Below are 27,126 nucleotides of genomic sequence, written 5' to 3' on the forward strand. Positions count from 1 at the left end.
ACAGACGTAATTTTTTTTTTTTTTAAAGATAACAATTATAATACATTAGAAAGAGTCACAGAGGAAATGTTCCACGCTGTAAACAAGAATAGCAATTAAAAAGAAAAGCAGATGGTAGCCGGGCTCTCAAAGTGCACAGCCGAGAGACCCTGACCTTCGCCACCATCCCACACTGGAGCTGGTCCCCAGCACCGGTCCCTGTGGCTCCTGCTGCCCAACTGCACTGCAGCCAACTCAAAGTGCTCAATTACAAACTCAAAACAAAACAAAACAAAAAACCCCACAACATTGATCTTTAAAACTACATGGAAGACAGCGAGGCAAGAGCTGTCCCAGGGCTGCGAGGGCAAGGGTGAGAGGAGCCACTTTCCTGAGTTTGCTCACTGCAAGAATGGCTTTTGCTACAGGGCTGAGGCCATTGTAGAAGGCTGGAGCAGGGGTTCAAGTGGCTTGGGCCAGTTATTTGTCCTGCTGAGCTGCCACCCTCACCTTTCTTCCCTTCAGCAAAAGACCTGAGGCTGGGCCATGTCCTGCTGCCACAGACCCGCCATGGCCGCACCCTCATCTGCAGCAAGAGGCAGAGAAGGAGAGAGGATCGGTCTGATGTGCTGAAATGAGAGCATCACTCCACGGAAAGAATGCATGTTGCTGGCTCCCAGCCAGATTGGGCTACTTTGCCCCAGGAACTCTTCCCAAACCTGCCAGCTTTCAGGGCTGCAGGTTGGAGAAAGCTTCTTAGGTGGCACAGCAAGGAGCTCGGAGACCTTCCCAGCAAGAAGCACACTGGTGGGAATGGGGAGCCTGTGTCTGCCTGGTCCAAAGGTCACTGAGACCCGCTGGTGGCTTCCCCCAGGCTTGGAGGTGACTGAGAACTTTGCTGCTCGTTCCAGTTAGGGCTTGGAGGGGAGGACACCCCCCCTAAATTCTTGTTGAACACCACATGATAGGTACTGTGCATTTGACAGCTCTCTGAAATTAGAGCAAACCAAGTTTTTAAATGTGAATACTGTAAAACATCCCAGGCACACGCTGTGTGAGGAGCCTGAAATGAGGGGGGGGAAGGTAAAAAATGAAGGGAAAGAGGTCTCAGCTCTCGCACGTGTGAGCCAAATGCTCAGACATATTAGCAGGAGTCCTATGTGTGGTTCAAGGAGAAGACAGATTCCCGAGCTACAGAAACCAAGCCAAGAGGTGACCACCAGCCCTCAGATGCTTCTCACTGCTTCCCTGCGAGCTCCAGCGGCTAGTGGGCTGCTAGCAAAAGGCAGTCAATACCTATCCTGAAATACTGCCCAAGTATTTTAATACACAAATAGGTATAACTACTGCACGGTTACTGAAAACTGTACTCTAAATTAAAACTAATTCAAGCACTGTTGTCCTAGAAAGGACCCATGGTGTCTCAAAACACAAATACTGAACATTCATACAGCATTTCTCAAAGAGCAACTCTCAACTCCTCACAACAACCCTGCGAGGTAGCTAATAGGGTTATCCCTGCTTTGCAGAGGGAGAGAGGATGAGCAAGGTTGGAGACTCAGCAGAAGAGTCTCCAACAGAGCAGGGGTTGCAACAGAAGCTGAGGGTGTTGTGGTCTGGCTGGCTACATCCAAACAATGGGGTGCTCCCTTTGGTGCTCTCCCTGCTGCTAACATACATGACCACATGCACACAAGAAAAAAAAAGCCCTGATAAACCCCAGAAAGTATTTTAGTGGAAGTTTTCTGCTGCACTTCCTGGTAGGCTTCAGATCAGGTTATGTGAGATAAAACACAGTTTTCAAAGGCTCCTTAGAACTTAAAGGAGCTTTTTGCCCAGGGTCTCCGTTGAAGGGATGGGAATCTCACCTGCAGTCCCACTTAAGGTAGCATCTGCAGCTGCCCCTTCTGGACAGCAGAGTCAAATTCAGCACATCAGGACTAGTTTATCTCCTGCTGCTTCCTTCCTGATGAAGTCCCTTCACCTGTAGGGGTGAAGCAGATACTGGGAACAGGAGTTTGGACCAGCTCTTTCAGTGGGGTAAGCTGTCCCCAGGTCCCTGCACACCTCCAGCCAATGGTTCGGGCTGCGCAGCAGTGACACCCTGGGATGGAGAGGAGATGGAGAGGCCACCAGGAATTCATGGATGAAGGGCAAGTGGGCATCCATCACGTTATCTCCTCAGCAGTGGGCTGTGGTGATGTTGATGCTCTACAGTATTGTCTTCCACACCTCTGTGCCTAGGTTTCCTTCCTTGGTTGTTGATTTCTGGGTGAACTAAACCAGAAGGGCTAAGATCAGGTTCTGGGCAATGTGCTCCCCCTCCCCAACACATGCCATTTCCACCCTGACACTTAACTTGCTCAAAGTAACAGCAGGCTTTGGCCTCGGCACTGTGATTAGACACCGTCACACCTCCAGCAGCTTGCTAGTGAAGGCAGGAGGTTTCCCAAGGCAGCAGCCCCTTTTCCTGCTCAGCCAATGGACAGCTAGTGAGCCCGCTCGCCACCCTGGACCTGCGAGGGAAAGGCCAGCAGAAAGGCCACTCGGCCTGAGACCAGGCTCAGCTGTCCTCATTGCTGTCCTTGTCACCTTGGGAAAGAGCCACCCAGCTGGTGGTTCTCCACTGGGGTCACACCAAGGAGACCCCCTAGGCACTCAGCAGCTGTTAAACCTCCCCTCCGGGACACCATTCACCACCACAGCATGAGCCGGCTACACCTGGGCACTGCTCTGTGGAATTGCATAGAGTAGGCAGCGGGCTGCCTGCACCCTACCGGGACGCCATGGCCCTGCCTGAAAATGCTGCTGCCTACAACTGTGGGTGTGGGAAAAGAAATAAAGGTCTATTGCTACAAAGGCCTTTGAAAGCAATGCTGTTGGCTGCACTGATCAGGTACTTTAAAGAAAGCATTTTGGACTCCTACGCCTTGCTCCCACTTCCATGGCCATGGGTACCCATGGCAGGCACAAGCAGAAGAAAACACGCAACACGTTCACCAGCCCTGCCTCTCCCCCGACATGTGACAAGGCTTGGGGAGCTCTGAGGAACAAAAAATGAAAGCGCTTTCCAATTTGTCCATAGGAAAGATGCAAACCCAATTTGCTGGTGCCTCCTCGTGCTGGCGGCCACCGCTCCATCTCCTCGCCGGGCACTCGTACCAAAGCACAGCTTGACAGGCAATGGCTGCTGTGCTGTCACCCCGATACAGCCCTGCTGAAGGGGGGGGTCCCGAAAACGGGGTGAGAGTGCTGCTCCAGCACCCGCTTCCTGTCCCTCACTTCCCCCCATCCCCTCTAAAACGTCACCGATTTGGGCAGCTTTGCCAGGGGAGGAGAGCCTGAAAGGAAACTGTTCTCCGAATGGGATTTGGCAACCTGTGGCAGGAATTTTGGTTTGGGGCTCAGGGGTGGTCGTGGGGCTTTCAGTGCGTTTAATGGTTTCTGGATGCTTTTTTGGGCATCTGCCTCCTCTGGGTCCAGTGCAAGAGGTGGTGGCATGGAGGTGGCAGGCAGGGGACATCCAGTGTCCAGCAGAGGCAATGCCACCTGCTTTCTGTTCGAGAAGTCCTGCTCCGTTGCATGGGCCAGGTGGAGGGGAGTGGTGGTTTTGATAATGGTGTGGGGGCTGTTCCCCTCCACTGTGGGGGATGGCGACCGCTGGAAGGGGCAGCCCTTGCCCAGCCCTGCTGCCTCCAACTCGCTGCTGGATAAGATGGGCACACTGCCACCCACCAGCCCGTGCGCGGGCAGCGGGCCAAAGCCCTCCAGCCAGTGAGTGGTGCTGGTGGCGCTCCCTGGCCCGTTCTGCTGCAGGCTGGTGAGCTCCCCCGTGGATGCAGCTTTGGATTCCAAGCGCTTCAAGTCCATTTTGTCCGGCAGCGCTGCTCTGCAGTGCTTCTCGACCGTTTCCTCCCCGTGCTCGCTTTCGGGGCAGCCGTTGTGCTGCGACACGCCGGAGAGCCGCTGCCAGCTGCCCGGGAGAGGATGAGGAAGTGCATCAAGCACTTTCTCTTTGCAAAGGGAAGATGCTTGTTCTCCAGCCGGCAGGGCACCAGGATTCGCCTGCGATACTGCATGGTCCATAGCGGAAAGCTCAGCAGTGCTTGAGTCGGGAGCACTTGGCATGTTTTGGAGAGAGGAGTCCAAGGAGCCGTGCTCAGCCGGGGCAGGGAGGGAGACTGACTCATGGTCCACCACAGCATGGCCGGGAATGAGAAGAGGCTGCTCCAGAGGCAGGGCTGTGGGCAGGTGATGATGGGCCTGCATCTCACTTGCCTTCAGAAGAGACAGTGGCTGCCCGTCCCTGGTGGGCTCCACCTGACCCTCCTCTCCTGGCAGCCCCCTGCCAGGAGGATGCAAGTGAATGTCTGTTGCTTCAGCTGCTTCACTGCCCTGGAGGGTGGGAGTCCTCGCCTCCACCGCCGTCGTTCCTCCGGGTGCCCCGGGACCTCTGTGCGGATGGGGCTCCCTGTCTGGGGGATGCTCGCCCACCCGGCCGTTCTGGCCGTTGGCTGCCACGTTGCCCTTCATGGCTACTGGGTTGAGGGAGAGCTCCAGGCCCAGGGGTTTCCGTGGGAACTCCTCAGGCTTTGCTGCATTGGAAGCAGAGAAAACAAAATAAAACCCAAACTGTGCATCAGTTCGTTTTTGCATCCAGCATGCTCCAACTGCAGTGAAGGCAGATGCTGTACCCAGCGGATGCCAGCCCTTCTGGGCTGCCCTGGCTCCCAGCCATGCCAGAGGGATGCTCTGGTCCCCAGGGGACATGGGTACTACCAGCCGTTCCCGCTGGGCTGCCTGCCTTCCCCTCTACCCACCTGGCGGGGGGAGGTCAAATTTCATCTTGCGCAGTTCAGTCATCGACACCTGCAGTTGCTCAATGACGGCATCGTCCTCGTACTGCAGGGAAGCGGCAATTTTCTCCTGCAGAAATTCCCGTAAATCTTCCAGCGTCATCTTCAGCAAGCGCTCTGGGGGATGGTAGAAAGGAATAATGGCAGCGGCACGGCCAAATTGCAGGGTAGCATGAGCGTGGGTTGCGCTGCTTTGGTTTTATCTGGGATTCTGCTGCTGTTCCCAATCTGGGCTGGGACAGCCTGAACGTTTTTGCCTCTCTCCCACCTTCCCACTGTTGCTCAGGGTTGTCTATTTACATTTACGTATCTGTGCCACCTCTGGGCAGTAGCTCAGCAGGACGATAGAGGGGCTGGGACCTATGCTGACGAGGATGCACATTTTGGGCCATTTCTAGAAGTTCTCACCAATACCTCTAGGAGGAGGAAAAGCTCCATGAGATAGACCCTGAGCATCAGACCAAATAGCCACTGCTGGCAGCTGCCACCGCCAGCCAGGAATGCCAACCTGCACCAGCCAGCAGGCAGGGATTATGACCCACGCCAGGGATGCAGGCAAGGATGGGATGCAGGCAGCAACAGGATGCAGGCACAGATGCTGATCTGCACCACACATTCCTCAGGGAGGAGAGATGATTTCACAGCCAGGCTGAAATTTCTGCCTGCCTGCCTGTTTCCCAGTCTTTGCAAACAAATGGGATACTTGAAGATGTATTTTTGGATAGCCTGTTCTTCAGTCAACTGAAGGAAGAGCAGGGTGGCTGTTTGCAAAAGCCAACACACGCAGTCCCATAAATCCCACTGGCCCAAAGCTTCCCAGTGTGCAATATCAGCATCGCTCCTGTCCCAGATTAAAGACCTAACAGGGTGACAAAGCAAGGCTGCTAGCTTATGGGAGCAGAGGGGTTCAAAGCCCCAGACATCTTGAGGTAGAAGCATCACTGCCTTAATGTTATGTAAGAAAACCAGGTTTTGGTAATTTTAGAAGTGTACTAGTGGATTTATTTCTCCCTCTACAGCCTTTTCAGCTGAACTGCCACATAGAGCTTTGCAGACAGAGTTTGTTGTCTGTATTGCCCCTAAAAGGGTGTTGATAAAAGGTATGGAGCAGAGCATGCAGAAAGGGGCAGCTGGGAGCATTTCAAGTGGGGTTTGCTGTGTGCTGAGTGCAGGATTTCAACCCTTGCGGCATCTCCTTTCCTCCCTGGAGCACTGGCACAGGACTGCACCTTTTGGGGCCAGCGCAGGGCACCAAGTAGGCTGGTAGTGGCCAGCAAGGCTTTCCAGGTTGGCAGCACAAGGGTGGCCCAGCATGGTGCCACCTCTGCCATACAAGACGTGCTCTGCTGGGACCTTACTTTTGTGCAGTTTGAGGATGGTATAAGCCATGGCTGTCAGCACCCGCTCTCCTTCCAGGATATAGATATCCCACAGCCGCAAGGTGAGGGTGAAGGGGGTCTGTTTCAAACACACAAACAAAAACCAGCTCGTTAGCACCACACTCGTTAGCACTGATTGATGGGATGATGATACAGAGGTTGGTGGCATCGCTACATCCCCTTGCACCAAAACAGACAACAGGGTGAGGCATTGGATATCCAGGATTCATCTATAATACAAAAAACTATTTTATCGTCTGTGGTTTTGCCTTAAAGCTAACACCCTTGGGTGGCCGCCAAAGTACTTAAAACCTGGCCGCAAATTCAGAAAAAGGAGAAACTTTCCACATGGGCATACTAGCACATGGATTCCCCTACCCTGGAGGGAGCATCATCATTTTTCAGCTTTGCGGGCGCATAAAACCACTCCTGTATCCATCCAAATTGCCCAAACAGATGAAGGGCTAATTATGGGATAGGTCTGAAGGCCCAATGGTGCTTCACTAAGCATTAAAAAATCACTCCTGTGGTGTCTAGAGAAGTGGTCTCCCTTATACACAGGCTTATTTCTGCCTGCTAGAAAAGCATCTCCAAGAGGTTTCATTTGCACTCAGACCCAATCTGACAAACAGGAGTAAATTGATACCCAAAATAATGGAGCAGCCCATCATCTCCCAGCAAAGATTTAAGGCATCTCATCAACACAGAAATTAATACTAGTCCTATTGTGACATTCAAGTTCAAATTTAGGATGCTGCGCTTACTCTCCAGAGCCTGGCATGACTGGCTGTTGCAGCTTTTACTACATGTTACTGCAGTTAAAGGGATTTTGCATTTTATACAGCTTTTAGTGACAGACTGCAAAGCAGTGAGTTCCCTCTCAAGGGGAAGAGGTCATCTGCTGTTTTATAGGAGACAGGGCAGCAGAAAATTGAGACTGGGGACACACAGATGTCATAAACATTAGCAAGTCGGGATCTTGCATTCAAGTGTGCAGGCACAATGCTGCCCCTAAAAATAAAGCAGTCTTGGCTTGGGACTAGCAAATTAGCTCTGGACAAATCAGGGCAATTTTCTCACGCTTTCATGTGTCTCCAGTGCCCAGCCCGCTCCTTTGCCTGCAGCTACTGCAGTGCTATTTGTTCAGGTTTGTGCCTCCAGCTCTTCTTCTGCCTATGTTGTTTCCAGAGCCAAAGCAAGGTTAATTGCCTTTGCAGCAGTGCCAGTGGGCAAGAGAAAGATCTCTCCCAACTTCGAAGCTTATACTGCTGCTGCTGAGCCATCTCCCAGTGACCACTTGTGACGAGGCAGCAGGAATTGGCTTGTCATCAGTGACATGCAATTATTTTTAGCGTCTCCCTTATTAATTTTTCTGCCTTATGAAAGTGCATAATATCTCACCGTACAGAATACTAAGACCTTCCTCAAATTATGATACTTTTTCAAAAAAACAGGCAGATTAACCATGCATGCAAGCGGCAGAGCAGCAAACAACCTGCAGAGCATCCTCACCCGGTCAATGAAACACTGCAGGAACCACTTGGTCGTGTAAATCCCTGTAGTCATCTGCTCCTTGTCCTAGAAGGAGACAGCAAAGAGACAGGCGTTTCACTAGGCTGGCTGCTGGAGGTTCAAGCAACTCGTAGGGCTTTTGGGGAGGTTGGTTGGTTGGCTGGCTGGCTGGGGTCTGGGTGCAGGATCTGGCTGCAGTTTGTCTCCCAACAAAGTCCTTGCTTTAAATACCAATGTTGAAGCCCTGCTTTGGCCCTTTGCCCAAGATATTCATTGAACCTGATCCTCAACCTGGCCAGACTTCAGCCACAACTTTGGAGAGGGATTTCTAGGAGAAGCTTTTCTGGCCTAATATCTACTCCAGGGATTTACAAAAAACCTTCCAGGAACCAAAATGAGCACTCCTTGCAGACTAGTGTTTTTGTTTCCATAGCAATTCCCATGTGAGCCTCTCGGAGCACCACAAAAATGATTAACCCCAAGTATCCCACGGGTAAATCCAGACCTGCATAGTCAAGGCGGCTTTGCTAGCACTACGTCACTTGCATAGCATGGCTGCTGCAGGAGCAGGACAGTCTGACAGGCTAGGGAAAACTCTTAAAAACCTCACCAACATCACCCCAGTCTATCACTTTTCCATCCCTGCCTGGCACCTGGTGAGCGCTCACACACACCTTTGCTTTTTCTGGCACGGCTGATGGCGTGGAATGGCTGGTGCTAGGATGCACAGCACCTTGCACATGCACAAAGTTGATGTGACCACTGCTGCAAAGCCAGCAAAGCAGTGGGGATGGGAAGAGAAAGAAGCCCATGGGATTAATGGCTGGCTCCGGTCTTTGCTTTCGGCTGGTGCTGGGCACCTGCAAGCCTGGTGAGCCTTTGGGAGCCAGGAGGCACAAGCAGCTTTCAGAGAGTTATTCCCATCCTCCCCCCACCAGGTTTCCCCACTCCTGTGGCTATAATTAAGTGAAAACCTGTCCTGGCTCTGTTTCACTTATATGGCCAGAGCTGGCTTGTTTGCAGCACGAAGCAAGAGCTGTTGCACATGATGGTAATATAAACAGCTTTTCCTGGAGCCGGGCCATCGAGCCCCTTGGGAGCACATAAGAAACCTTCAGGAGTCTGGCTACTGAATACCAGCTGTCTACAGCAAATGCAAGGTGGGACAAGGGGAAAAAAAAAGGGAGCAGGTGTTGCAAAATAGTTGCCTAGACATTAGACTGCAGTTGATGTGTCCTGCAGATGCTCCTCCAGCCACCAAATGGGTTTCTACCATCTGCTAGAGACAAAAACAAGTGGATGTGCCCAAGCAACAAAACACACAGCAAATCTTACCTCCTGTCTTTAAACAACAGCAAAGCCATTAAATGCAAGCACTTGGGACTAATAATTATTGAATTAAGACTCCAGAGAGTCCAGCATCACTCTTTGGGCTTTGCAGCTGGTGTAAGAACACAGCCCAGCCTCACGGCTGTATGCAACAGCTCCTTTTGCTGCAGGCTCTGGGAGCCTTCCTGCCTGGATTTCCTAAGGAAGACTTTAGATTTTAGCAGTCCCTACACTAATGATGACCAGCAAGCAAATTATAACCATTTGCCTCAGCAAGATTCAGGCGCCCCATTTAATAAATGCTTGCCTCTTTGTGGTTGAAGCAGTCCTACGCAGTTACAAATCTGTTCAGTTGTGCATCTATTTTGCAGAACATCACACTAATTGCTTTAGCATTAAAACACGATATTAGTATAGGGAGACTGATAGCAAAGAGATACCATGTGCTTCTTCAGTTTGGGAAACAGTTTGCTTAAAATCTGCTCGTGGTGAGCTTGAAATCTCTGCAGCTTCGGGAACCCAGGAATGAAAAAACCTTAATGAGAAAAGATGAGAGAAATAAAAAATAATCAGTAAAGCTCTGGAACAGTCATGGGGGCAGCCTGATTTTCTAGAAACTCATCCCCCTGCGTTGCCTGTTGAAGTCAGCTGGACCACAGCGTGCCCAACTACCTTCCTTGGCATCCCTCCCAGAGCCTGCCCTTCACCCCGTCTACATGGGCTACAGCACCCTCAGCATCAACCCTTCTCATCCCAGCCCCACACAGCAGACACGCTCACCCCCCCACTGCCTGCCCGCCTGAGACTTGGCTTGGCCAAGACCTCTCTGAATACGTGCTGGTGCTTACCAAGGTTCAGAGAAAAGCTGAAGATGTTTGAACACCACAAGCTTGTGCAGTGCTCCGTAACCTAGCAGGACACACGTTTAAGACTGTCTGGAGTTATCAAGCCGTAAGACTTAGCCCTCCGCTCATAAAATAACCCTCTGTGTGGAGATTACTGCTAACCACAAGTAAGATGAAAGGATCTTTAATGCGTTTGAAGTAAAATAATACAGCACATTTGGTGGAATTACATCTTCATAAAAACATAAGGGCACATAGCCTGTAGCATGCTAACAATGGAGCATTACATGATGCTCTTGGACGTACTTCTGTGAGACTTCTTAAAAACTCATAACCTTGAGTTAATTGATTGCCAAGGGCAAGGCACTCTGGAGGGAAGATAGCACTGCTGTGAAAGTGTTAATTACTGAGCACTAAAGTTCAGTGACGATAAACCACATTTTCTCTGATGAACTTGTCTGCCTCCAAGAGTGAAGCTCAGCTCCATAGTCGGGTTGCGTCGCCACATAATTAAGCCTTACCCGCTTTAAACAAGTATGTGAGGAGAAACAAGGCTCTACCGACCAACCTAAACAGACTTCCCTCCCGTTGCAAGAGCCCCCATCCGCATCCCGCCCCAGCCTTACCATGCATGGCATGCCGCTGGTTGGTCAGCAGCTGTGCCAGTGCCCAAAATGCATCCTCTTCATTTAAGTACATCAGGAGGATGGCTGCGATCTGGCTCATCCCTTGGCAGTAGCTCACTTCCTGCAAAAGCCAAGAGGGGCACATGTGCTGCCATGCCATCAGACTCCACCATGATGCTAAAGCTGCAGAAGTAGGTCAGGCCGTCTATGCTTCCCTCTCCTCTTTCAAGGTCTGTCCCATTTCCAGGTCTTTATAGTTTATGTCCAGATTCACGGTTTCCTTAAGTCTACAGCATCTACCATGTCACTGACTCACAGAGCACTTTGGGTTGGAATGCACCTTTGAAGATCATCTCGTCCAAACCCCCTGCCGTGGGCAGAGATATCTTTCACTACATCAGGTCGCTCAAAGCCCCATCCAAACTGACCTTGAATGCTTCCAATGACAGGGCATTCACAGCTTCTCTGGGCAACCTGTTCCAGTGCCTCACCACCCTCATTGTAAAAAATGTCTTCCTTATGCCTAATCTAAACCTACCCTCTTTCAGTATAAAACCGTTGCCCTTTGTCCTGTCACTACAGGCCCTGGTAAAAAGTCTTTCTGTCTTTGTTATAAGCCCTGTTTATATATTGAAAGGCCACAATAAAGTCTCCCCAGTGCCTTCTCTTCTCTGGGCTGAACATACCCAACTCTCAGCCTTTCTTCATGGGAGAGGTGTTCCAGCCCTCTGACCATTTTCATGGCCCTCCTCCAGACCTGCTCTAGCAGGTGCTCCAGCGGGAGGTGATGGGCTTGCAGGCAATGGCCCCACCACGCCGCTCCCTCCACCAGCCCTGCTCAAGCCTGGAGGGTGAGGGACAGAAACCCCAACGTAAGAGGTGCCTGCAGCTACTTCAAGGAATAGGGCATGGGATGATAAACAGCATGTGTTGTTTTGGATTCCTTCAGCCATGTGAGAACTGAAGTAATTAAAGAGTAAATAAATCTGATAAGCATTTATCTGGTATGAGGGAAGGCGGGGTCTTTGTTTCCTTGACTAACCCCCCTGAGCATCTTCTGTGCCTTCCGGGGTAATTGTCCCCTCCTGGAGATGGAGGCAGTAGGTTCAGCTGCTAATTTAGGCTTATTCTGCCCATGCCCTTCAGTTAAAAATGACTGGTTCACTGTAATAAATCAGTGTTTTCAACAAGGATGCCATTCAGTGTATGACAAGAAGTCAGAAACATAACGGACCTTCAGCCAGGAGGCTAGTCTTGCTGGAAAGTCAAAGGGCAATCTTCTTTGCTGACACTCGCCCAAACCACATCTGCCAGATGTCATTTACCAGGTGACAAAATGAACAAGGGAATGAAACAGCTGTGCAGAGCCTTGTGCTGCCTGCAAGTCTTGCAGCTGTCTGTACAAACCAGTATTAAGACTTAAAATCAGAATTACCACTGGCTAAATGTGGGGAGTGTGTGTGCGTGTGTATATATGTACACACACAAACATACATGTATACACATACATAAATATATATAACGCTTTCTAAAAAATTTTTTTATATATACATATATATATATATATAAATAAAAATAAAGCACAATGCTATTCACTTTAACTTGACTAACTTACTACTTACGGTGTTATAAACTGAGTACGCTGACAGGACATGGAAGAGTGCCTGTTGCCTGGGAAGAAAGAAGGATATTAAAACACCTGAGTGTGAGGTCTCCAGCTTTGTGTGCACATCAACACGTACACACAGAGAGCAAAGGCTCTGAAAACACCCAGCCAGCTGGTACTTATGCCTTTTGCAAGGAGCAGGGCTCACAGAACCAGAAAGCACCTTGATGGGCACATGGGATGGGACCTCTTCCTTCAGGGGGGAGTGCCCAATGGCCCCGTGAAGTGGGGCTGAGCCATCCTGCTCCATCAGCAGGTCTCCTGGAGAGACATGCATGTACCCACATGCACCGTGTTCAGCACACCCAGTCTTCAGGTTTGGAGTGGTGGTGGGTTTTTAAACAGACTTGCAACCACCCAGGCATCAAGTGTTACACACCCTGGGGGAAGGCACTGCCACCATTTTATTAGTATTTTCCTTTCTCCCTTCCCTCCTTGCTAAAGGAGTCATCACCGTATAGATACGCAGTGCAGGCTTCCTCACAGACCGTACGTCTGTGTAGGGCAGCCAGGTGTTACTCATCCAAGTGACAAAGCCACTTTGTCAAACCTCTCCAACCCCATCTGTTGTGGAGGCCACGTACGCCCCATCCCACCCAGCTCCTGACAGCCCCACCCCATCATCCCAAACCAAGCCCTCTGCAACTGCAACCCTAGCACCTTGGGAGAGAAGGCACCACAACAGGTTGATGCTTGGCTTAAGAACTGGGGCTGAACATGGTCCAGTGTGGACCTGTCCAAAGAGAGAATCAGCAGCCCAACATCTGTGGGTCGTACCACGTGCTGGTGGTTTGTGGAACAGGCAGAGATGGCTTTGCTCTGCTGTGAGCTGCTCTGAGCCAGGGGGCTGCTGGCCACCCCATCCAGCTCATCCCATGCACACCCACTGGCACCGGTACCCGTACAGCCACGTGAAGCCTCCCGTACTCACTTCACTCCATAGCGATCCCGAAACATGATGTGGTTTCGGAAGGTGCGGTTAACGTCCAAATCTATCTGTTTGATTTCTGATGAAAAGCTCTTTGCTTGTTCTTTCATTTGCTGGAAAGGAAAGGGGCAGAAAAGAGGAAGGAGTCAGACACCATCTCGGCCCACACCTCTCTCCACACAGCGAGAAGGCATGCTTCCCACAGCAGGAGTGGCAGCTTGTGAGCTGCACAGAGCTATCACAGAGCGACGTGGGGACACTGCCGTCTTGCAGTGAGAACGATCTGCAGCCCAGAGGTGAATCCCTGGCCCCTCGGCTGCACTGCTGGCCCATGCTCACACGCTACAACAGTGGCAGCTGCCAACCTAGCCTTCGCCCATTTGCCAATGCAGATACTGAGTCTTCAGAATCTAAAACCTTTACAATTAAATTCCACTCTGATTTATTTTGATTTCCTTGCGGTACCCAGCCTGGCTGTCATAAAGTATCGAGACCTCTGTTGGTGCTTAAGGAACGATATACTTCCATAACCAACATGCAGACATAAGCAGCGAGTCCCTGAGCTTTTCAGAGGCTCAGTCATAATAAAGTCCAAACTGTTATGATGAACTCTATGAAGTGATCTCCAACTACTACTTCCCCTGCAGAGGAGAATCATCTTAGGTTTAAGGAGTTACCATGAGAAAACCAGTTCTGGGGTATTCCCTTGGACTGCTACAAATTCTAAGGAACTTGCAGAGTCCAGAACAGAAGCTAAATTCAAAACCAAGAATCCCCATGTTCCCCCCATGCTGGCTAATCATTTAAGGCAGCATCACACAGATAAAGGACTGAAGTCCACTGCAAAAAAAGGAAATTCAAACCACAGCTAATCCCACCTCAATCAATTGTGCCCTCAGAGTCCCAAGCTCAAGATGCTCCATGGATGAATCCCACTGCAGTCCCATTCGTAACCCACTGTTCAGCCCTGTGCATGCAGGCAAGGACCATTACACTATAGCCAAGCATCTCATCTCACAGCCTTTAGATACCACTGGTGATCATGCAATTGCTCTCCAGGGTTAATTGCATTAATAAAATGCATTTTGTGACTGTTTTCAGGCAGCCTGAGATCCACTGGCAGGTTAGGGGCAGTGGAGATGAGCAGCAAGCCCAGCTTGCCTGGAGCCCAGGGTCAGGACCCCTCCTTGCTCACACAGGAGACAGAAAGTAGCACATCTGCACAGATACTTAATAATCTGCTCCAGCAGCTGCCATCCTACGAATGCTTGTCAGCCTGATACAAGGCACCTCCAGGCTGCTGTTGACCTCCCAAGGTGGCCACATCAGCTCTGGGGAACATCAAACAGTCATTAGCACCCAGATATGCGTCCAGTACAGCCAAGGCTCAAGGCAGTCACAGCATCTCGGGAATATTAACTCCAACCTTGAAAGCAGCTGTATGAAGGAGCAACAAGTGCAGGGGTTATTTTGAATTATTGCCTGCACAAGACAAGGGAGGATAAAAGTGATGATGGAATGAAGATCTGATGAGCAATGTAATTTCTCTGCTGTAAATCCTGTGCTCTCTGCATCCTATGGCTCCTTGCCCTCTATAAAGCAGGCAGACTACCTGAGACAAGACGACTATTCACATGCAACTGGTCACTTCAGTTCAAATTTCCCTGCTAAAGGCCCTCTTGTTTTCCCCGCCAGAACACCACAGAAATCTCCCAAAGTAAAAACCCTTACTTTGGGGTTTTTTTAGGTCATTGAATCTGAATAGCAGCTAGGTTGCACAGCACTTTGTCACCTCCATGCACCCAAGAGGCTTTATTAATTCTGCAGATGGTAAACAAGCCCAGGACAGGTTGTTCTCCTTTTTTCCCTTGTTTAAGTAACCTAGGGGATCCACAGATGCTCTGCCAAGCTCATTAGTGCTGTGAGCCCTGCAAACCAGTGGCAGAGGAGAGGCAGGGAAGCTGGAGGTCCCATCCCAGAGACCTTTTACAAAGCAGCAGGTAAAAGCCAGGATGCCTCTGCTCTGCCCCATGGCCAGTACATTTCTTCTGCTGCCTTCTGAGGTCTCCCCAAGACCTCTCAGTTGTGTCTATAAAACTCCAGGGAGGCAGAGCATCACACCCACGTTCAAACCAAGTGTGGCATGTCCCACAGTAGCCTGTGGGCTCCTGCAGCGTCAGGGACAACTGAGCTGCCATGACCTTGAGGAAGACTCGGAGACTTGCATGGAGAACTAGGAGGACAGCTGGGATAAGATTAAGTATTAACAACTGAACCAGGCTTTTCAATTGCATCACTCCAGAGGCAACACGGACACAGGGAGCAAGGTATCCCACTTGGCTGGAAAAGTAGCTCCTCCACCAGCCCAAACGCAGGGGACAACATCTCTACAGAGGGAGCAGTGGGTATAAAAAAAGATAAATCACTTGGCACGTGCCAGGTGGCATGCTCAAAACTCAAGGCACATGCAAAAGCCAGGCTTTTGTGCCATGGTTCATGCCCCAAGGAGAAATGGGGTGGCCTTGGGACCAGCCCCTCTAGGACACAGGGCTGGGGCTGAGGCTTGGTCCCTTCTTGAAAGTAAAACCCCTCATCCAGGACCTGCACTACGCCTCTTCTGGAGGAAATTAAGGGAGAGCTAATTATTGGCAGCAGGTGGCACCAAAGATGAGGAGGATTAAGATGAGCTTGTAGGGGGTTTGCATCCAGCAAAGCCTATTAGCCCTGAAGCTCCTGTTTATCGCAGACCCCTCTGGAGCGCAGATAAACTCCCTGCGACTTTCATTTGTTTGGATTGCTCCCCTGCCTGCGCAGCACAGCTTCGAGGGAGGGAGCATGATAAGGACCTGCGTGTTGGGAGAGCTTTGTTATCTGCTTATTGCTGTGAGCCCAGCCCGCCTTCCCCAAGCCCCTGCACGTGACTCCATCCCAGCGGCATCTCACTATTAACATCTACGTTCCGCTAACTATAATGAGGGTTAGCATCACCCTGCTTAATAGGCAGGGATTTTTAGAAACACCTGCTGGAAGCAGCACTCGACCTCTTGTCTCCGAAATGTAACTGTCTCCACAATACCCTGATCCTTGCCCGGGTGTGTGATGCAAGCTAAATCATAACACAAGTTTGGAAAATAAGTTAATTATCAACCAAAGGCTTCCACATGCTGTCTATGGAAACAGGAGAAAAGGAGCCAAGATGCCTGAAATAAAAAATAACAAAATACAGCAAGACCGATCACTCAGGTTCTTTTTCAATGCATGCTACAGAAATTGCTTATTTTATACCAAGGAATCCAAGCCTGCAGCATGCAGTGCTCTGGTAGGAAGCAATACAAGGCAGGCTTTTCTCCTATCTGCAGAGAAAATAAGTGATTTTTAATAGAAAAATGATTTTTATTTGATTTTTAATAGTGATTTTTAATAGAAACTTTCAAGACAGTTATAAAAAGATTGAAGATGGAAGATAAAAGCCACTTCAATCCAAGCTCTTCCAACGCTGCCAGTCAACTTCCAGCTACATATCTAAGTTGTAAGCCAGGACCCTGTGCTCAGAAATCCCCCCCAAGCTTGCAAAACCTGCCCTCACCTCACCCTTAATTGGATTTCTCGACTAACGACCCATTGTCGGCTGGTTTAAGGCTTCTGACCTTGCTGCTCATTTCAAAACGTCCTGAGTGAAATTTTCAAGCACAGAGAGAGGTTTGGGGTGCCCCCAATCCAGCACCTACCCGCTTTAGCGTACTCTACTCCGCATCACTCCAGGGAGCTCAGGGAACTGCTAGCGCTACCTTTGCTAAGCTTCCCCTCCCTCTTCCCTGCATCTTTCCCTAAGGATGCAGTAACACCGCCAGCATCTTTGCTCACAGCTTCCAGCAGAATAAATAGAAGCAGCGTTATTAGGGAAAGCATCTGGCTAACGTGCTAAAAGGCCCCAGCCTAATATACACACACGGATAAAGAGTTTATCCCCTTCGCATTTTCAGTCCTTACTAATTTTAAGCCTTTCCTTCTCAGAGGTCACAGCAGTTCATGGATGGGACTGGCCCCCCCCACCAGTGCACATTATAGGGCGCTCCACACACCACTACCCTGCGAGGGAGGACGCAAGGGCTGGGTGTCCCCCCCGCCCCTTAAAGCATCCCCATGGGAACCCCGATTTCCCTCCTACCCATGTGGGTGGAGATGGAGACGCCTGCATCCCCCACGGGTCCGACTTGCCCCAGCCGGTGAAGCCCCACCAAACCAGCCTCCCCATCACCTTGCTCCCGTTGTCTTTACCAGAAAGAGCCCGTACCTCATATTTTCCTTCATTCTCCTTCTTCATCTTCTCGACGTCCAGCAGAAGCGACCAGACCTGGCCTCGCACCTGAAGCGGGATCCCTTTGTACACTCGCCGGCACATCTGCAGGAAAGGAAATGTGTGCAAGGTGAGCTGGTCCTGCTGGTGGCAGAACAGATTTGCTCCATGGTTTGCTGCTGTGGACTACCAGCCATCTGAGTGGACATCCCAACCAATTGCTTCCTCTGCTTGCCTCATCCAATCTGATAGATGAGCTGAGCACCTGCATCCATTGAAGACACCTACTCAGTCAAAATCAAGCTATATGTCACGCTTTTGACCTTACTAGAAGAGCTGGACACAGACCATCCCCTTTATACATGGTGCTTCACAGCAGTTACATTCTGTGTACACCAGCCTGCCCTTGGACTCCTATCCAAGGACCAGACGCAGCACCCTTGGCTTTGAAGCCTTGATCTGACCTGGCATGGCTGTTCTCACCTGGATCCTCAGGGACTGGGAGAAAAATACGTTTCCCCTTGGAGAGGAGAGCCCTTATCATGAGAGCCATGGGGACGTGTCCACAGCAACTCTTATGGCTTGACATGCGGCAAAGGATACTGTGGGCTATGCCAAGAGCTCTACCCAAACGTGCAGGGTACTCCTCAAGCAAGGAGGGGGACTGGGGACAAACACGCATGTGTCCCTCCTCCTGCCTCCACGTGTTCACATCATCTCACAGATGCCTCTTCCCTTTTTTTCTTGTCGTAAAGCCCTCTCTCTCTAAAGAGACCATTAAATTTCAATGGAAAACAGAAAAAAGAGCTTTTGTTCCAGCCTGACTTCTCTTATTAAAAGGAAAAGCTTCATAAAAAAGAAAAAAAGCCTCATTTCTGAATATTTTCCACCCTTTCATTCATCCCACCCATGAAATGCTTTGCAGCTGCACTACAAAGCCAACCACAGCACTCCTCCAGGTTCCTGAGGACTCTGGGGTATGCTGAAGGACGTGCTGCATGTGCCCAAGCTCCAGCCATGGAGGGGATTTACGTTGTGACATGGCGATCCCTCAGGACCGGGCAATTCCTTGGGAGGGGACAGAGGTGCCGGACTCCTGGCCATGGGAATGAGCTCAGGGCTGAGCAGGGCGGTGCCCAACCAGGCAATCTGGCATTGCCTAGTACAAACGCATCCGACTTCCTTCAAAATCCCTCTTGTCTTTCCATAGAGTGTTCTGCTTCACGTGTTTCAGGCTGATGCAGGAGAAGGGCTGCAATTCATGGGGAAGCATCAAGATCCTAACAGAAGGTTTTCTGGACGTGGTCCTGCCACCTTGCCTTTGCATCTCTTACACTAAGCTGAACATCTGCTTCTGTTACCTTTCCTTTCTGACCCATCTCACATCATCAGCTTTTTCACTTCTAGCTTGACTTTTTAACTCCAGCCTATGCACAAGGTTAACCATAACCAAGGTTATGGTTAACAAGGTTAACCATAACCATGGCACTGTGTTGTCAACCCACCTGGGCTCACAGCCTCCAAGAGCACAGACCCACGCACAGACCCATGCTCCTCATTTCGTTGCTATCCGCATGGCAGCACTGCGCCTACCAAGTGCAAAACACAGCAACGACGGCTCTTGTCCCAGAGAGCTAGTACGAGACGAGACAGGAGGTAAGGTTCAAGTAGACAGGCTAGGGGACAGCAAAGAAATAACACCGTTATCCCAGTCAAAATAAGTATATAAAATAGCTATGTAATAAATGCTTAGCACCAGCTCTGAAGGTCCAATGCATAGCCCTGACCATACCCTACAGAAATCCTTTGCAAGATCCTGCCCTCCCCTCTGTATGGACCAAATAAGAGCTTGCCCCCTAAAAAGCATCTCACTACCAAGACATGCCCACAGAAGGCCACCATCCTATTCAACAGCATCCCGCATTTTAAGCAGGACATCACTAATTCACCATGTGCGCACCCAGAAGAGCCACTCTTGCTTGTCCAGTCTCACATGAGGAGGTGTTTCTGGAGGACAGCAAACCTCCACGCCATGCCAGTCAGCTTCATCCCCATGGCTGAAAGACCGAGGAGACGAACAAGAGATTCCCATTCCCCAAGAGTCATTAAATCAGGACAAAAGAAATGCAATGCATCAGGAGACAGAAAGCGACAGGTTAGATGAACCATGTCCCCAGAGTGGTACCGGTAAGGCGCCCACGAAAACCTGGCTCCCGCAAGCGCTCGTGACTTCATGAAGCAAATGCTGAGATGGGATCAAGAAACTGGAGTAGGTACCAATTCAGATAAAATCACCAATTCAGAAAAAAATATTTATTTCCAACAGATTAGGAGAGACCGACTGACAGCTGCCAACATAGAAGATGATGCTGAGCTCCATGGGAAGAAAAATAATTTTGTTTTGAATTCCCAGAGCTGGTATTGTTGTACTTAAATGAGTGCAACCCTCACTGGCATATAGTAAATGTCTCTAATGATTTTCTCCACATGAGAGTGTGGCAGGAACAGGGGAAAACATGCTGAGATGGAACTGAACTGAAATGCCTCCCTGTTATTTATCCAAGGGCTTTCCTCCTCCCACTGCCTCCAGACATGAAAGTGATAAAACCTCAGAGCTGTGAGTCACGCGGAAGAAAAATGAGCAATTTTCCTTCGTCGTGAAACTTGAAGGAAAACAGGGAAGTTGTCATTAAAAGCAGCATTTACACTGGGATGAACTGATGGAGGGACGGCAGCAGGTGATGGCAACTCCTGCTGCATGTGAGAAGAAAAAACAACCCTCAAGGTCACCATCTTCTGTCTCTTATAAACTGCTCGGCCCTTACAGATGGGATCAGAGCACCTAGAGTATACCCCATGCAGACTGACAAGACAGACCAATGCATGGCAGGAAGAACAGACATCATCCCATTTCACAAATGGAGATACTGGTGGTCGAAGCAATGGCTCAAGGTGCTGTGTAGAAAGGCCGTGTCAGAGCCAAGGACTGAACCCACAGTGTCTAAAACTTGCTCTGGGTTTTGCCATAGGGTCCTTCTCTAGGCTTTAGATCTCATAGGATCTTTAGATCTCACAGGATCCTTCTCTAGGCTTTAACATACAAAGCTCATGGCACAGAGGCCATTGTCACCCCATCCCCATCTCTCCCCTCCCCATGTACTTTCTTTCCAGTAGATGGGATGGGGAAGACTATAAAAGTGCAGCCCTGAGCTCCATCTTCCTGCATCAGAGATCTCCTCTAAGAAGTAGTACCCAACCAAGTGCTCCAGGTCTTTAATTAGAGGGGTGAAGTCACTGCCTTTAAACACAGAATATCTTTTTGCAGTAGTTAAGGCACTGAAGTTAAAAAGGGTTTGGGAAGGGTGGGTTGGTTTTTTACAGCACAATATAAATATTTCAGCCCGCTTTCACATTTTGGAGCCTCTCACTGTTAGCTTCTCAGCCATATAGATGGCCCAGCAGGAAGAGACTGCAGAAGTAATGCCCAAATTTTGGGTATGCATGGCAATTTCACTTTCAAACTTCTCCGTATACCCACCATACATCTTCAACACCCTGAAGCGGGGGGCAGCCCCCCTTCCTCAATTCCTTTAGGACTCAAAGAGTGATCCTTCTGGAGAGGAAGGACTCCTTCACTTCCTCCTCCAGAGATGTGCCAGGGGAGCTGAGCTGTGAAAATCTTCACCTGGAGTGGTGGGTGAAGCCTCCACCACCACCGCCATGACCACCACCACCCTGTAGAAGAGGACTTCTTTTTTGCACCACAAAGCTGGCTGATTGATGATGTGGCTGTGCAAGACACTTGGCAGCCTGGATTATGCTGCACATGGTTTTCTTTCTGTATGGAAGAAATGGTTGCTCCCAACTCAGCTGTTGTCCCTGGAGCCTTGGCTATGCCGGACAGGGTGCCAGCAGGTCTGTCGAGGCTTCGGCAGCAAAGCAGGGGCAAATTTAAATCCTAAAGCTGATGTCGTGGGTGGGCATTTACATTTATTACCAGGGCTACCTTTGGGGAGAGGAAAATGCTACCTGCCTTTCCAAAATGGCAAAAACCAGCAGCAGAAGTCACCTGCAGCTCCCAGGCACAACTCCCTTTCTTTCCCATGGCATTTGCAGGCAGGAGGCCTGACTTCAGCCAACCCTGCCATGACAAACGTCTGCTGGCTCTCCCCAGCTTTAGCAGATTATTTGCTTCTGGGGGTCCATGTCAGTCCATACAGAGCCCCGATTCATCCTAAACCGCTTTGCTGGCATGCACTGGATTAAGTGCCCTGCACTCCCGTGACCTTAGCAGAGACAAGGCTACCCCCGTGCACAAAGACAGGCTTTGCCTAAAAACCAGACATCTCTGGCCCAAGACATCCCTCTCTAAAGGTCCCATCCCACACGGCCAGCAGCAAGAAGCAGCTTGCAAATAACGGAAAGGTCATATCCTCTTCCTAGGACTGACACTTCTGGCTGAAATCCACTTATTTCAGGGCTACGATGAATAAATTATCCTGCTGTTGGAACACACACAGCACAGCCTTTTTTTTCTCTGCAAAACTGTGCTGCCTTAACTGTGTATATTCTTACATGGCACCAACCATTTCCTAACCTTTCCAAGCAGAGTCAGGCTGGGATTTAAACTCATGTTTAAAACAGCAGTGAAGAGGAGACAGACCACCTGAGCATCCCTGTGCTGAACCCTGAATTACACAATTTAGCACTTCTTTGCAGATTTGACGTACCTTAACTCTGCAGAGCGTGGTCTTTGCATGGACTCCTTTATTTTTGTACCCTTTCCCTTGTGGAAGTACAGCCAGGAAAAGGCACCATTGCATCAGTCTAACCCCATCCATGTGAGGAATTGCGCTGGTGTCACTTTTTGTTTATGTTGCTACTGAAATTAAATCAGATTGCTATGAAACATGTCTAGAACAGAGATAGAGACAGATCTGATGTGGTGATGAGCACAAGGAACCCCAGGGCACCACTTTTAATTAAGATAATCCTATTTGTTGCTCATCCTGAAACACGTTATGCCAAGAATGATTTTAGGCATAGCCAGGCCATCCTGGGCCAGGGACTGTAAGAGGCCCTCCTCTTGAGGGTTTTTTCCAGACTCATTTCCTATCATCTGTGACAGCCACAACACCCAGACTGCAACCAGCAGCACACAGGGATGCACACTGGCAGCAGGTGGTGGAACAGAAAGCAAAACCTGCTGCTCTCTGGCAATGGCTCATGCTGCGGGTCTGAGAAAGCTGCTTTCTCACCTGCTGACAGGTGGCTGCTTTTGGGTCAGTGCCCTGGACGGGTACACAACCTTCCTGATCCTGCTGACATTTCACAACACAGAAGCCGAGACAACCACCTAAGCCCCAATCAGGTACTAAGATGCTGCAAAACACGATAGCCTGCTTGATAAGCCAAGAGTCCCTCTTCAAGCACTCGATACAGTCAGCTGTCTGCCACCTCCAGCACATGAACTGGGACTCAAAAGGTTGGCCCTGAAGTCCAGAAAGTCCCAGCCTGGAAAATAAGATGGGTTTCTACATCACTCGAGCAGAGCCAAAGTCAGGGCAGCTTCCCTGTGAAACTGCCTGGGATTCCTGCAACAAGATTATTTTCCCCTCTAATAAAGCACAGTCTATCAAAATGAACATCAAAGGGAACACTCTTGTCTTCAGTAAGAGGTTTTTTTCAAAGATGACATCCTAGTCTTTATTAAAATAACACAGAGCTGCTGTCTTGTGACACTCGGGCTTCCATCACACCAGCGAAGTGCTGAAAACAAACCTGAAGGAAATGTGCAATGCAGATGTGACAGCCTGAGTGCTCAGAGAGGGAACAAAACCAACTTGCTCCGCTTCAGAAAAATCAGATCAAAGGCTGGTCACATTTACTTCAGCTAGAAAAAAAACATAACCATCTGAAGGGCATGACTGTGATCTCAGCATAAGGTCCTTGAAATGCCACATCTGAGCTGTATCCAGCCACGGCAGCAGAAAATCTCCAAGCAGAGTCCATGCTCCCGACACAAGAACATGGGGTTGCACATCCAGGTGAAGGATACAACCTAGTTGTTTTTTTTTTTAAAGCACTTTTTTTGTGCCTCTTAGGGTCTTTGCACTTAGCGCTGCGTGGCTGCTCCAATGCACAGACCTTCCTGCCTGCACTTGCATTGGCGCAAGGCAGCAGGGCGTTAGGCTGGACGGGACTGAAACCAAAGCTCCTTTCTACTCCACCGGGTCACCAGAGTGCTCCTTCCCTGCTTGGGGCCAACCATTGCTTCTCCGTTTGCTGGGAGGGGGGGCTGCCATTTCCAGTCCCCCAGCACAGGGACAATGCCACGTCTGTGAACAAGAGTCATCAACCATTTACAGGCTGTTATAAATAACATCATTTATTCCATTATAAGAGCTCTGTGATTTTCTGAGTCAAAGACCCTCAAAACCCACTTGCCAGTCTAGCCCCTCGCCATCCAGCAGACCAGAGCAACGTCGGCTGCAGCATGCTTAACACGCCCACTAATTATCAGGGTAAATCCAAAAAAACAGACAGGGATCACTACTGCTCCACACATCCCTCACCCCAGATCCTGTCTGTCCCCATTGGCTGACCCCGGGAAGCCAAGGCATGCTAAAAACACTCACCATTACCCATCCCAAACATCCTCCAGGACCTGAAGGAATTCCCTGCACTCTACTGGAATTTGGTGGTTTACCCACAAGGCCACTAACCAATTAGTGCTAATTTCTAATTAGAAAAACCAAAGCCATGGGAGAGCCTCCGTTTTTGCCCATGGAGCAGCACCGATGAACAAAATAATTAGAACCATCCTGAAGTGAACAGAAGGATTATAAAACCTCAAGCCCATCTCCACCCTATCTCTGCTGTAATGAAGAGAAGATTTTCTTTTTTTTGTTTGTTTGGTTTTTTGTTTGTTTGTTTTTGTTTTGTTTTGGTGGGGGTTTTTTTGTGTGTGTGTGTGTTGGTTTTTTTTTTTTTTAAAAAAAGGATGAGACTACAGCTGGTCTTTGGCTGGGTGAACCTGACATCACTCTGGATGGCCGCGCAAGGGGGATGCTCTGCTCAATGCCCCCTCTGCAGCTATGCAGACATCCTCTGCACAACCTTTTAACTGAGTTCAAGTTTCTCCCAAGGACTCTCAGCAGGAGCTAGAAGCAATACAGCCAAACAACCCACTCCTCCTGCCAAACAAGAAGACTGCAGAGGCCATGGCGACAAGGTGATGCTGGGCTTCAGTGCTCTCCCACACAGAGTGCTGTAAGCAGAGCAGGTCAGGCGTGATGCTCCTCTCCTTACCCAGCAAGGGTCCTGTCATTAGGTTCAAGTGTTTTTTGTTTAAAGAGGTTTGTAATAGGAACATATTACAAATACTATTTATTAAAAATAACTCAGTTTTACAGTGGTGTTTGGTCCAGAGTTTATTTTGAACACCAAAGCCAAGACACAAGGTTGGTGTCTCCATCCTTAATTTCCACAGACGGGTGCACACAATCTAACAACTAAGCACCTAAGGGGCTTCTCACAGGCACAGCTAGGAGCAAAATACAAAATCTAGGCGATGTCCCTCCAGGGAGAATTATGAGGAACATCAGCTGGACCGTATCAGTCACATCTCGCATGCCATTCCTAGGCAGACACAGAAGCCACCAGTGGCGTGCAACATCCCCTGCTCTCAGGGCAGAGACCCACCTGGGCACACGAACATCTCTGCTGTGCTCCTGCTTGCACAGAGAAGCAGAAGTGCAAACACGCCAGCAGCATTTATGAAACCATTTTTAAAACTATGCTAGTCAGAACAGGACTTTTCCCTCAACTAGTAACCCAGTAACTTCAAGGAAAGATTCAAGATATTAAAGACTAACAGGCAGAGTTAGGTAATATTTTCCAGTGACCTCTGGTTTCTCTGCTAACTTTTCAAAAGCCTGGCTCATTGGAAGGATGCACCGTTCCCATCCCTCCAGACACGTGCTCTTTCTTTTCCTCCTTACCTTGTCACTGTTTCTGTATTTGCCCCATTTCTTCAGCATCTTTAGCCACTTGTCCACGCGTTCGATTTCCTGCTGTTTTTGCTGGTGCAAGGGGGAAGAAGACAAGACAAATTTAAGGAAAAAAGCCCCAGAAGATACCTCCTGAAAACACAAAACTTCATTCTCTTTAGGTTTAAACTTCTATGCAAAGACCTCGCATTGGGGATGGGAATAATCCACAGGTGCTTGCAGGAACTGGTAATTTCAACCTGTGGTAATTAAAGCAGCATTGATAAAAACGATGAGACACCCAGGCTTAACATAGAGAAAGCATTTCCAAGAGGAATATTCCTTGACAACAAAAATCTTTGCAGGTTCAGCTAGCCTCAAATTGTATCATCATATCAGATTAGCAGAAACGAGATGCTATTTAGTCCCAGTTAGCAGGATACTAACAGAGGACATGCTCCCAGCTCAGGGAGATGAGGATGGAGATGAGAGTTACCTACAGCCTCCACCACTTTCCCCCACACGTGCAATCAATCTCCTTTTCAAGCCGCAGCCGCTAAGTGCTGTGCCAAAGCAGAGGAAAAAGCCCAAAATTGCTTTATAAGGTGCGATTTCAGTGCAGCATGGAGAAGGGGAGATGCCTGACCCAGCAAAATAAAAGCTCCAACAGCTGGGCATCGTGCAGAGTTCCCACCTCTGCACCAGCAGCAGCGACCAGAGGGCACTGGCTGCCTGCTTCACTCTTGCTTGCACACTCCTTTCCTCAAAAACCATCCCCTCCCCAGCCGGTGTGATAAGGATCCAATACCCATGACGACACAGCTGGCAGCTCTCACCTTCTCCTCCAAGGCCGTGCGGGTCGGCAGCTCCTGCTCACTGGAAAAGCAAGGGGTCACTGGTTACTCTATGGGCAAGAATGGGTGTGGAGGAGCACAGGGTGCTGCAGTTGAGGGACCATCTCGGGCAGCTGAAGAGATATGGCTTGGGAGCTTCGTGCCTTTCCCATAGCTGTCCCAGATGAGGAAGAGGCAGAGGAAGCACCAGCCAAAACCCCAACACCCTACAGGAGCTGCCAGGGGGTAATCAAGCACTGGATATCGCTGGAAATCCTGGGCATAAAGCTCCTCTTCAATACACACATGATCAGCAATTAAAGTGGGCGAGGGGGAATCTGGACAGCAGTTGCTTTGAACCCCTCTCCTGCACAAATGCCACCTACTATTATAATTTTTTGTTCTGATTTGGAATAAAAATAGTTCTTCTAAGCGTTCTCCCCAGGCATGGGGTGTGCATCTAATTCATCTGCACCTCACTTAAGATGGTGATTTTCTAAGGGAACTGAGAATGATCAGATATCTTGTCTCATCTCTTCCTACACCACCCTGAATCATCAGGTGCAAACACAAGAGCCTCTCCCCCTGCAACACACCATGGGCCTCCACAGAGGCACAGCAGCACCAGCCTGCACCTTCTGACACCAGGCTTGTGATGGGAAACCATTTCTGAGCCTTGCCTTGCAGCAGATTCAAAGCATCAGAGTGTTTGAACACGTGTGGTTGAGGGAGGAGGCACATCTAGTTTTTCCTCTTGCATTTGGGATTGATCGAGCCAAGCCACAGAGCAGCTTATAGGAAAGACGCTGGGTCTGCCGCGCCTGGTGCAGATAGATGGTCCACACAGACACGTGGGTCAGAGAGCACAGGAGAGGGCAGGAGGAC

At 49.6% G+C, this 27,126-nt stretch overlaps 1 protein-coding gene across 7 annotated transcripts in view; it reads right to left on the reverse strand.

Moving 5' to 3' along the window:
* The window catches only part of LOC104017320 (USP6 N-terminal-like protein), an 83,279-nt gene continuing 56,153 nt past the window's right edge, over positions 1 to 27,126 (reverse strand). For 3 of the 7 annotated variants that reach the window (XM_087745877.1, XM_009470339.2, XM_087745878.1), the window contains 11 exons: positions 26,245 to 26,284; positions 25,421 to 25,501; positions 17,415 to 17,522; positions 13,124 to 13,233; positions 12,149 to 12,197; positions 10,527 to 10,647; positions 9,496 to 9,590; positions 7,727 to 7,792; positions 6,194 to 6,293; positions 4,800 to 4,952; positions 1 to 4,574 (listed from right to left, as the gene is read on the reverse strand). In XM_087745877.1, the coding sequence (XP_087602003.1) occupies positions 3,277 to 4,574; positions 4,800 to 4,952; positions 6,194 to 6,293; positions 7,727 to 7,792; positions 9,496 to 9,590; positions 10,527 to 10,647; positions 12,149 to 12,197; positions 13,124 to 13,233; positions 17,415 to 17,522; positions 25,421 to 25,501; positions 26,245 to 26,284 (2,221 nt within the window). In that variant the 3' untranslated portion in view covers positions 1 to 3,276. Of the gene's footprint in view, positions 4,575 to 4,799; positions 4,953 to 6,193; positions 6,294 to 7,726; positions 7,793 to 9,495; positions 9,591 to 10,526; positions 10,648 to 12,148; positions 12,198 to 13,123; positions 13,234 to 17,414; positions 17,523 to 18,922; positions 19,062 to 25,420; positions 25,502 to 26,244; positions 26,285 to 26,921; positions 27,121 to 27,126 lie in introns of those variants that run through there. The other 4 variants (XR_015701884.1, XM_087745879.1, XM_087745882.1 and 1 more) reach the window with 4 other exon arrangements.

This window comes from Nipponia nippon, unplaced genomic scaffold (assembly GCF_047370975.1).
Source record: "Nipponia nippon isolate SJK-2023a ecotype South Korea unplaced genomic scaffold, ASM4737097v1 scaffold_10, whole genome shotgun sequence".
Classification (NCBI taxonomy): Eukaryota; Metazoa; Chordata; class Aves; order Pelecaniformes; family Threskiornithidae; genus Nipponia; species Nipponia nippon.